Source organism: Fukomys damarensis, unplaced genomic scaffold, assembly GCF_012274545.1.
Source record: "Fukomys damarensis isolate Sample0158 unplaced genomic scaffold, DMR_v1.0_HiC HiC_scaffold_24, whole genome shotgun sequence".
NCBI lineage: Eukaryota > Metazoa > Chordata > Mammalia > Rodentia > Bathyergidae > Fukomys > Fukomys damarensis.
In genome coordinates, this window is record NW_022900936.1 from 68,529,481 (window position 1) to 68,541,072 (window position 11,592).

The window sequence follows — 11,592 nt, forward strand, 5'->3', positions numbered from 1 at the left end:
GAAAAACATATGCAAATAGCAGAGTAACTTAGAAGCTTGAGTGTTTTATTCTCTTGTCCACAAAAGGTATTTCAAAGGAGTATGTCATTATATCCAATGATTATGTGTGTAAATGTAGTATACAGAGCAGTTGTAATAATAAAACAGTTGTAATAAAATAGTTGTAATAATAAAGATTCCAAAGCATAGTAAAAAAAAAAAATCAACTATAGGAACTAGGCCAAATAGTGGAATTGGGTACTATGTTTATATCTACACATTTATTTGTGAAGATGATCTAAACACAAAATCACTGAAGTTTGTTGTAAATTGTGGGCCAACTCCGATTTTGAAGATCACTTTGTAGTGTGAAAAGAACATACACACACTACTTAAACCCTCTGAGCCTTCATTTCCTGACACAGCAGGAAGGATGACATCTATTTAACTTTACCATGCTCTTACAAGAAGGAAAATTAATGCAATAAGGTGCCTTATCAAATAAAGGAGCTATTAACATTAAAGAGCTCCCTAAGCTGGGTGTGGTGGCTGAGGCAGGAGGATCGCTGTGAGTTTGAGACCAGCCTGGGCTACATAGTCAGTTCCAGGTCAGTCTCAACTACATAGTGAGATCCTATCTCAAAAATCAAAAAAACAAAACAAAACAAAAAACATTAAAGAGCTCCCTTCCCTCTGAAGATTCCAAATGGTCTTGATGAGGACTCCTGAGAAAATTCAACTATTCAGAAATGCCCTAAGAGATCAAGCAAAGATAGAATACTTACTCAGGGAATCATGTTGCCTTTTTAAAGGTGTAATATCAAATTCACTTTTCGTGGATGGCTTGATGGATTCTTCATCTGGTGGGCTCTTGGTTATGCTACTGTTTCTCCGCAGTTCTACCACAGAGGGTGAGGAGTGGGCTGTGGCTGAAGTTGCGGCAATCCTGGAGTCCTCAGGAAAACCCACAGCCTTGTTTGCAGGCCCCAGACTGAGTGTCAAAGACTGGAGCTCCCTTGGGGCACCATCAGCAACTGTAGCATGGGCAACATGCATCCTCTTGGTCTGTCTGACTAATGGGCTTTGGAAAATCCTGAAGTTAAGTTCTTTCATAGTTCCAGGAGCTGAAACAGAAGAAAATATGCTTCAGAACTACTCATCAAGGATGTATCTAGATACAAACAATGTTTATTACATTTTGGTATATAAATTTAAATATATGGCTTTATTTATCTATTTATAACTCATTGAGTTTATTGGTACATTTTGGGTGTACAGTGCAGTTACATTCATCATTGGGATCTTGTACCTTTACACGACAGGTCTTGGTTCTCATTTTTCCCCCATACCCCCTGCCCTCCCTTTACCCCCTCCTCCCTTCCCTATTTACAAACATTTTGTTTCCATTTTTTCCTTTTCTCATATTTTTTCTTGTCCCTTATTTCCTTTCTCCCACCCTTCCCACTTATTGAGGCCATACTCTTAAGTGAAATAAATAAGACACATGTGTAAACACCAAATAGTTTCTCTGCTGAGTGTAAAAAAAAAGTGTAAATTGTATACCTGTATACAAATTGTATAACTGATAATGTGAAACAGGAGGTAAAGGGCTAAAGGTGTAGGGGGAGTGGGATAAATACTATGGTTTTAAACATTTGTGTATCTTTACACACACGTGCAGCCAGGACACAATCTTACTAGCTCTAATTCTCATAGAGCCGAGCGGCAAAGCAGCAAGGTCCCTCACCAGCACAATGGAAAGCTTTATGTATGAGTTAAAGGAACACAGGAAAAGGCAAGACAAATGTACTATTTGCTTTGTAAAGAGATTCAGACTTACTAAGTGGATTCAGTACCCAGCAATCTTACTTCCAAACAGGAACGAAGTGCAGGAAAGCTTGATGAGCAGCAAGCAACATGGCAGGCGAGAAGACAGTGCCTTTTTTTTTTTTTTGGTACTGGGGATTGAACTCGGGTCCTTGTGCTTGCAAGGCAGGCCACTGAACCACTGAGCTAAATCCCTGGCCTGACAGTGCCTTTTTTAAAAGCTAAAAATAATAAAAGTACTCTAAATTGATGTAATGAAAGGCTTCGAGGTGTTAATTTTGACACAGAAAAGGGAAAAAGTTTTTGTCATTATAAATAGTTCCTTGGAGAACAGTCTTCTGTGCAGTTGTGACCACATAAATACAGCACAAACACATTGTAGATATAGTTGGAGAGAAAGAAAGAGCACAGGAAACAAAAAGTTCCTCTTATTCTTGTCTAAAACCATAGTTCCTAGCCTGGCATGGTGGCACTCACCTACCCATAATTACTCTGAGAGGCTGAGGCAGGAGGGTAGCAAGTTCAGGTCCAGCCTGGGGAACTTAAGTGACTTAGTGAGACTTTATCTCAGAATGAAAAAATAAAGGGATGACAAAATGAAGATGCATGGAATCCTTAAAAATAGTAACAAATATAAAGGAACAGAAAGATGAGACAAAAATAGTTACAGTGTACCCAAACCCAATCCTACTTGAAAATGTAAACAAAAGTACTGTAGTATAAGAAAGAAAAGCATAGATATGCTACAAATAGTTCCCCCCCACCAAAAAAAAAAATGGTATTGGGAATTGAACCTAGGGCCTTTGCACTGAGCTATGTCCCTAGCCCTTTGTATTTATTTTTTATTGTAAGACACAGCTCACTAACTTGCCCAGGCTGGGCTCAAACTTGTAATCCTCCTGCCTCAATTTTCCAGGGTACTAGTAGTTTGGATGCCTGGCTCCAAAGTACTTTTAAAACACTTTTATTCCCAGTAAAATGCAGTATTTTATCCATTCAATGTCCCATCAAAACACAGGGCTGATTATTCTGGATTCAGCCTGGACATCCCTGGCCTGTCCATTTCGGTGTTTTAACAAACAAGTGGCCAAAGATTTTGCTAAAATCGCAAAAGGAAAATGGCTGTTTTCCCTGACGTGCATCATCATAAAAAGCTACCATTAGTCAGCCAATTTTGATGTACTAAGCATTGTGCTAAGTACTTTACATAGTAGTTACATTTAACCCTCACAGAAAGAAAATGAGTGTGAATACTGCTGAGGAGTTAGTGCCTCATAATAAAAAGAGTAAACAGTCAAACTAATCTACAACCACTGCTAAATAAGCACTTGCTAAATAAATGTAGGGGAAATTTACTACATTTTAAGTCAAGTGATGAGCATTATTATTATTTAATAATTGCCCATCCTGGCTCACTTCTACCCTGGAAGCAGCCATTCAAATATGGGAAAACAATCCACTGAAGGCAGACACAAGCGGAGTTCCTAGTCTCTGTAACAGAAGGTGGAAAGAAGGCATACTCCTTTGATAAAAGTATGTGCTGTCCTCTCAAATCACAATGCAAAATACCAGAACCTCAGGCATACATCTGAATGCTTAACCTTCATGTGTCTGCTCTCTAGACTTCCCCACAGTATAGCTGGAGCAACTGATATCTGAGAAAGCTAGGCTGAATTGAAAATCTCCTGAGTTATTTATGCCTTCTTCTTTTACAAAGTGAAATCACCACCAAGCAATTTACCTGGACCACATTACCTCTGCTACCCACGGAAAAACTTTTATAAGTTCAGGTCCATTATTATACCCTCAGTTCCTATTGAAAATCTATATAAAATATCATCTTTTAAGGAACACCAGCATAATCTCCACAAAACAGTGACTGAAAGTGTTTTCCATTATGATCCTCAACATTCCTTATAGAAACATTCCTCCTAGAATTTACCAGTCCCCAAATATTTATGGCTATGGATTAAATCGTATGCTTTATCTGAGCAATCGCTTGCCCCACCCAGCTTCCCTTTGTGCCCTGGCTTTCAGGAAGCTTATTCTAAATTTAGTGCTCAGTTGTAGCCACTTCACACAATCCAACATACACATATCTTTCTGCCTTAGAAAGAGCTTTTCCCCACTGTTTCTTTCTTTACTTTACCCCACAATGATCAAACAGTACATGACCACTGCAGAAAACATGCAAAGTACAGAAAGATATAAAGCAGCAATGACCATAAGGCAGCAGGAAAGTCATTTCAAATGGCTTCCAATATCTTTTAAAATTATCTAATTCTGCTGCCAGGGCCTATGCCAGCCTTAATGCTATAAAGCATACAATTTATTTTCAGGAGCAGATAACTCCTGGGTATGTCATCCTCAGAAGAGGGGCTGCACAGGTGTTTCTGTGTACAGGATGGTAGTGAAAGAAAGCCCAGACTATGAGACTGTGCGGAACACCACAGGGTGAAACTAGCAGGGATCTTTCAGGTCATCAGTCCAATCCCTTCGTATTTGGAATGAGGAGCCCCCATCTGTGCTGTGCCAGGCTTCCAGCTCATCATGCTTGTGCCCACCTAGCAAGGAGCCTCTCTGATCTGACTGGTCTGAGTGCCAGGATTTTTACTAGAGGATGGAGTGGCACAAGCCTCTGTCATTTTCCATCTCATTTCTGTTTTTGTACAGCTGGCTGGTTGGGCCAAGCCAAATCCAGATCTGCCTTAGCAGGACCTGCCAGCTATGGGTACACAGTCTTGCCCAGTTGCTTGCTGCTTTATTATCATGTAGTCAAAAAGGGAGAGACTTCCATTCAGGGGAGCTAGGAGGTATGCATACCTCTGTTTGGTATGTTGGCAGGTGCTAGACAAGGCTTAAAAATAAATCTGAACTTTGTCTTCCCGCTGGCTTCAGGTCTTTGTGCGTAGGTCCTCTAACCCAAATCCCCCTTCAGCATCTAAGAGGATGGTCTGGCTACATAAAACAGAACACGCAGGTCACTAAAGAGAAATTCTCAGCAAAAGATTACAGGAATATGAGAGTTGAACAATCCAAAACTTAGAAGCACAAGGTTCTAGAAGGACAAATACCCAAATAATTTAAAGACCAATTTTTGTTGTTGTTTTGAAAAAATCACAGGTGAACAGAGATTGAGTCCAGTAACATTAAAAATATGGACTTTCAAATATATCAATTTAAATTATAAATATTAAATGACCTTGACCAGAATAAAAGTGGAAATTCCTAGAAAATGCTTCCTTTCCACCATTTAGTAAAATTGGTTGTAAATCACTGAACCACAAAATGGAGCTACAAAGGTTCATAGCTTTATTCAATCTGACCAGTGTTTATGAATAATCTTAAAAAGCAGTCTCCTAAAAACATGAATCATGAATTATACCCATTCCCAGTCAGCAGAAAACTGCATGCCAAGTGCATGGGAAAGGAGCTGGCTTCTTTAAATAGGTGTTGAAATTCAGTTTTTGTTTTGATGACATAAACCCAAACTTCTACTCTTACAAAGTACTTCTGAAAACCTCTGCCCTATAAGAATTTTGAAATGGTAATTTCTGAAGCAGCCTAACTTCTGTTTCCCAAGAATGCTCCCAACCCTCTATCCTGTCCCCTATGGCCTGAGGATGAAAACGAGCAGCACACAGACTGAATAACACCTATGAGGGGCAGTTTGCAGCATTTCTCTTTCAGTCAGAACAGGATGTGCCCTGTGAGGGGATTTGGGCATTTACTAATCCCTATATCTTATCAACTACCTTGTTCAGATGCAGTGGGGAACCTAGAATAAGTAACAGACCAGCCAGTGTCTGCAAGGGCAGTACAGCCTCCAGGAAGGCAGGCACTGGGTGACTTGGTCCAAGATGTTTCGTACAGAGGACCAGGGCTGAAGAAAGGCTCATGGAAATGGAACATCCAAGTCAGGACTTAAATGATAAGTAGGAGGGCTGAGGATTTAGCTCAGTGGTTCTCCTGCATGCCGCCTGCCTCGCAAGCACAAGGACCCAAGTTCGATCCCTGGTACAAAAAAAAAACAAACAAACAAAACAACAACAACAACAACAACAAAAAACTGAAAAGGAAGTGGAATGGCAGAGAGGGGAGAGTATTCCACAGCCACAGCGACTACTAGCATGCCTTGCAAACACCTCCACTTTTCCTTGCCATTGAAGGAAGTGCTTTTGCACTAATTAAGAAATAAATGATATACTGCTCACCATTTCACAAAAGCACCTTGTTACAGGTTATATCTAGATGTCTCCCCAAAGCCTCATGCACTCATAGGTGGGGTTTACGAGAATGACTGGATCATGGGTGTGTGATGCTGAACAGGTGCACTTATTGGCTTAGCAGAGTTCTGGGTTTACTAAAGAGCAGTGGATTTACTAAAGAGGAAAGACACCGGGTGCGGGTGGCACCAGCCAAGGGGCTGGTAGCCTGGATGGATAAAAAGGAAAGGAAGAAATCATGCTGCTTTCTGCCTGCCACATCATGAACTATTTCTCCTCTGCTGTGCTGCTCTGCCTTAGAGACAGTGAACTACGCTGAAACCTCTACAAACTGTGAGCTAAAATAAACCTTTCCTCCTTTAACTTACAGGTGTCGGACATTTTGTCCCAGGACCGAGAAAGTAACTGAGATGCACCCAACCCGTGGCCTCTTCTGTAAGAATACGCACTATTTAACACTTAGTCCTTGTATATTAGTGGTTAGAGGGAGAAAAAAAGGAGAAAGCAGGCCAATTATTCTCTTCTTCCTTACGTGGTTAAGGGAAACATATTTAAACATGTACTTCAATACTGAGATGAACTGTATAGGTTATACTTCTACCCTAAATATCTGGCAATAGTGGAATGGCATTTTTGGTTTATTGTCTCTTTTGTCTTAGGCCCTATTACAAGTATTTAATTAACTATCTATACACACCTCCTGAGGGCTGTTTTGAATGACTTCAAGTGGTAAGCTGGGGACAGGAACACTCACATGCAGAATGGTCTGAGGAAGGAGAAGAAGCTGGTTCACGGATAAATGGGACAATGAGAGCAGTGGTCCTGAGGAATTTCTTTTGATGAGAGCATGGTTGGCTCTCCTGACTCTAAAGTAGGAAGGGAGGACTGGCTCAAAACTGAAGTGGCAGCCACTAGAGTGTGCCCAGTCACTTCTGGGACACCCTTCACCCTCTCCAGGAAGCCCTGGGATGTTCTGCTGTCCATGTGAGAAGAGGCAACTTTTCCTTGTGACTCAGAACTGTCGGATGGCGTGTGAAGCCCTTCCAAGGTTGAATAATTATAGACAGTAACAATTCAAGTTCCACCAGCAGACTTCTAAGCATCTGAATAATCTTTTAGTGGGTCAACTCTGACTTCTATAAAATATATAGATGTGAAAAGAAATCAGGAGCAACTGTTCTCTGGAAAGTGAACTCCTGAATGAGAGACCATAAACCAAGACAAAGATTGTTTTTTGAGCACACAAAAAAAATGTTTTGAAAGAAAAATTACCAGCAGTGGGGCAGTAAAATGATCAGTAGTGATATCAAGCCAAATATCAGACAGTATGGACTTAGAGGTCAGTGCCAGATCATCCTAACTTATCGCCTCCCATATTCCACAGAGATGGTTCCAGAATTTACTGGAATTCAGCATAAAAAAAATTTCATTATCTAGATGACCAAAAAATGGAAACCCAAAAAACCCCAATAAGGTAGTCTCATGTGTAGTTCCTAAGCTCTGTAGCCACCATTCAAAAATGGGACACAAAATACTCTTCTCAGAATTTAGTGTCCCCAGTGAGACCTTCTGTCACTAGGATGTGAAACAATGGAATCACTTTGGACACTCTCATCCTCCACTTTGAGATCTTCACAAACTTTCCTTTGTTAAGTCTTTCTGGAAACTCTTCCTCTTCATCCTGGCCAAAACGTGTCTAGATTTGTTGTCTACCTGGGCAGTTCTCCTCAGTCTAGGTTCCCTCCATCTCCCCAACCCTGTAATACATTTTGGATCTGCTAGACAGATGAATCCTCAGATTTACTTTAACAGGATTATTCCATTGTGCAAAGCCCTCCGGTGACTTTTCCCATCACACCAGGTATAAACTGTACAGTTTGCAAAGTGCTCCATGATTATCCCTAACTTAACCACACACTCACTCCTCAGCCACCCTCCCACTTGATATATTCAGACTTAGGATCAAATCCTGGCCCTAAAACATGTTAGTTCTTTGACCTTCATATATTGGGTTAACTTCTCTGAGATTCAATTTTCAAATTTGTAAAATGATCTTCTAACTTTCTGTAAGAATTGAGAAAACAGGTATGTTGGTATGTAGTGAGTAGCTAATAACTGCTAGTTTTCTTTCTCAAGTAAGTCTTACCGTCAAGCCCCAGCCCCTTCTTAAAATCCTTTGCTAAAAATAGCAAACCTCAAAGCTGTGTAATCTGGAGCAAGAATAATTATTTGAAACACATTAGCACAAAACCACATTAATACAAACAACACAAACAAAGACAGCCTGGCCATCTTTCTCAGGCACGCATCCTACCAGACCTGTGCTTCTGAGATTGAGTACATGGCAGTATCCCTGGAGAAGAGATGAAGTTTGGATTTAGACTGGCCATGGAATGGAGATGCCACGGGACCAACCAGGCTGCTTGGCAAATCTGTACCCTTCTCTGATCTGTCCTTATGAGCATCTCACAGCTTAACTTACAGGTCTGACCCACCCCGGCCCAGGACCTCAGAACCTCAAAGCTGTGTAATCTGGAGCAAGAATAATTATTTGAAACACATCAGCACAAAACCACATTAATACAAACAACACAAACAAAGACAGCCTGGCCATCTTTCTCAGGCACGCATCCTACCAGACCTGTGCTTCTGAGATTGAGTACATGGCAGTATCCCTGGAGAAGAGATGAAGTTTGGATTTAGACTGGCCATGGAATGGAGATGCCACGGGACCAACCAGGCTGCTTGGCAAATCTGTACCCTTCTCTGATCTGTCCTTATGAGCATCTCACAGCTTAACTTACAGGTCTGACCCACCCCGGCCCAGGACCTCTGGATGGGCATAGTTAGTTGGGACTGGGGAGGGAAAGGCGAGGCAGCAATGTTTTCCAAGACTGGATAAACATGAATACAATAAGCATCATCAGTACAAACTTACATAACGTGCTGTCCTGGGAAGTCAGCACTGTTGCAGTCTCAGGTGAGCGCCCAGTAGGGGAGACAGTGAAATCTGTTCTACTTGAAGACTCCTTCCTCCCTTCAGTGCTTGCTTTTTCAATGAGGAGAGTGAGGTTTTCTGGAGCTTCTGAAGAAGTGTGGCTCATTCTGGAGATCTGAACCAAAGTACCCTCTTTGGAATCCACTGTTGAAAAGTTCTCTGGATTCTGATAAAAGGCAATATTTTCTATGTGGGGCTCAGTATTACTTTCTGGCCAGTAGTTCCTTGTTGCAACTGAAACAAGAAAACACATCAGTGAGAACTTGCTGGTTTCTGAAAAGCAAACTAAACCTTCAGAAAAGATAGCATGAACAGACCTTTTGAAGTTATTAGTAACTACACGGCTCCTTAGAAATCCCATTTTTGTTTTCCCTGTTTGGGAATATCCCTCTTTCTGCTTCAGGTAGTGGGGTGTGGGCATCATGGAAAAACCTCTAGGGGGGTGAATGATGTCACTTCTATCTGTAGGAGTGAGGCACCTGTGACAAATTATCTGAGAAGCAGAGGCTGCAGGCAGGCAGAGCTAGTTTGTGTAATTATCACATGTGTGCAAACGTGTGCGCATACAATACACACACGGAACATGTTTTCTTTTAGGTTAATGCTGTCCAGAAGACAAAGTGAGCAACAAATATACCCATATAAGTAAGCTCTGCAGCCACATTTTAAAAATAAGGCGAAATTAATTTTAACCTCTCAACGGTTTACCCTGAGTGTTATTGGGCAGTGTGTTTGCTTATACATTGTCTGTCCCGAGTGTTGCTCGGGCAGGTGCCATTGCAACCAGTTCATTCTTGTATTGAGTAAATTTGATAAAATTGTTGTTTTTATGTTTCTTGTTATATTATCTTATAAAAATTAATGAAAATGCAATTTTTGGTCATCCTGTATTTAAATAATTGGACTGGTAAGTGGTTAATCTTGTATTTCACTCTACCTATCTAACATCATTTCAATATGTTCTTGATATAAGAATTACCAAGACATTATTATTATGTCCTTTACTTAGTATTAAACTTTGAAAATCCAATGAATATTTTACGAGCCACATCTCAAGAGCTCAATAACCAGGTGGCTGACTAATAGTAGTCACTTTTCTAAACAACGAAATTCCACATCAGTGGACCCAGAAGCACCGGCTCACTTGAGAGGGGTGGGTGATAACTATAAAAACTTCCGTAAGATTATAAAAACCTCTGGTAAACTTTCCTAAGGGAGTTATTTCCTCCCCAGATCCCTTGAGAATTACTGGATTTCTGCTTCCTATTCTGTTTCCTGAAGGTGATAATTAGCAGAGGCTTCCTGGCAGGGGAGGGAAGTTGCTCAGGCATCTGGACTTCTCTAGAGCCAGCTCCAGACAGACAAGACCAACACCCAAGACAGAAATGAGATATGGAAGTGCATGTCCAGGGGCAGCCACAAAACCCATAAACTGAACTTGAGGCCTAGGGGTGAGGGGCAGCTTGACCCATACGGCATGTTCCCTTTGTTCTTCCTGTCTGAGCTGTGAGCTGGCCTCCTCAGAGGAGATAAAAGGATATAAGGATGCTTTCTTTATCTTCTTTGTTAACTGGGTACAAGGAGAAAAATTCTCAAAGAAAGCCAGAACAAAGTGATTGTGGGTGGCAGAAGGGACTCAGACCCACTCCCCTAAGCTGGCCAGCCATGAGCAAAGGGAAGGCTAGAAACTTAGCTCTATTATAGCTGTAAGACAAGTGTGAGACCCAGCCACTGGATGTTGTGGCTGGCTTTGAAGGAAGCAGTATGTCCCCTTTTCAGGGAAGAGGCATGCAAGTCCCAGACCCCATTCAGCTCAAGGGATTCCACTGCAGTATCCAGGAGGAAAAGAATGGCCACATACAGATAGGACATGGCTCACACTGAACCAAGTTCTCTCCCTGAAGGCAGCCTAAAGAGGTAAGAAGGGAAAAATGCACTCTATAAACAAAAAGGCTGACAATAGTCCTGCAGTATCCTCAATAATGCTGCCATTATCAACAACTAAAAATGCTGAATAAAATAGTTTTAAAAAATACTTCTAAATACACTGCTGAGTTACTGAGGAAATCAAATCTTCTTAGGCCAGAAATGAATCAAGTCTAGGAGTACAGAGAGGTGAGCAAAGACTGAAAATTGCACCTGCTCAGCATTTGTGACCTTGAACTTGTTCTGATGACCTCAGGGATGACCTCATGGGACACTAACTCTCAAGAAGTGTGCCTAAAAGGAAACCACTGGGTAAATCAGGAACCCCAAAGGACCATGCATTGGCTGTAAGGAAATAAACCTGCCTTGTAGAGGGAGGAAACCTGGCCCTTCAATTATGATTTTAGATGAAAAAAATATTAAAACTTAAGATTTATAACTGCACTGAGTGTAGTGACATGGGTGTCATCCTAGTAATATTAAAACTTAAGATTTATAACTGCACTGAGTGTAGTGACATGGGTGTCATCCTAGCCTTTGGGAGGCTGAGGTAGGAAGACTTGAGTTTGAGGCCAGCGTGGGCTACTTTAGTGAGACTCTGAACAAGGGGAGGGGAGGGGAGGAGGGAGGGGAGGA

At 41.3% G+C, this 11,592-nt stretch overlaps 1 protein-coding gene and 1 long non-coding RNA gene across 2 annotated transcripts in view; one reads left to right on the forward strand and one right to left on the reverse strand.

Moving 5' to 3' along the window:
• Heg1 (heart development protein with EGF like domains 1) overlaps positions 1 to 11,592 on the reverse strand; it is an 88,653-nt gene that overhangs the window by 45,596 nt on the left and 31,465 nt on the right. The window contains exons 3-4 of the mRNA XM_010618269.3: positions 8,971 to 9,264; positions 765 to 1,103 (exon numbers count right to left, since the gene is read on the reverse strand). Of these exons, the coding sequence (XP_010616571.2) occupies positions 765 to 1,103; positions 8,971 to 9,264 (633 nt within the window). The remainder of the gene's footprint in view (positions 1 to 764; positions 1,104 to 8,970; positions 9,265 to 11,592) is intronic.
• LOC104858167 overlaps positions 1 to 11,592 on the forward strand; it is a 32,120-nt gene that overhangs the window by 4,661 nt on the left and 15,867 nt on the right. Inside the window, exon 2 of the long non-coding RNA XR_779079.1 lies at positions 6,403 to 6,467. This is a non-coding gene — a long non-coding RNA (uncharacterized LOC104858167). The remainder of the gene's footprint in view (positions 1 to 6,402; positions 6,468 to 11,592) is intronic.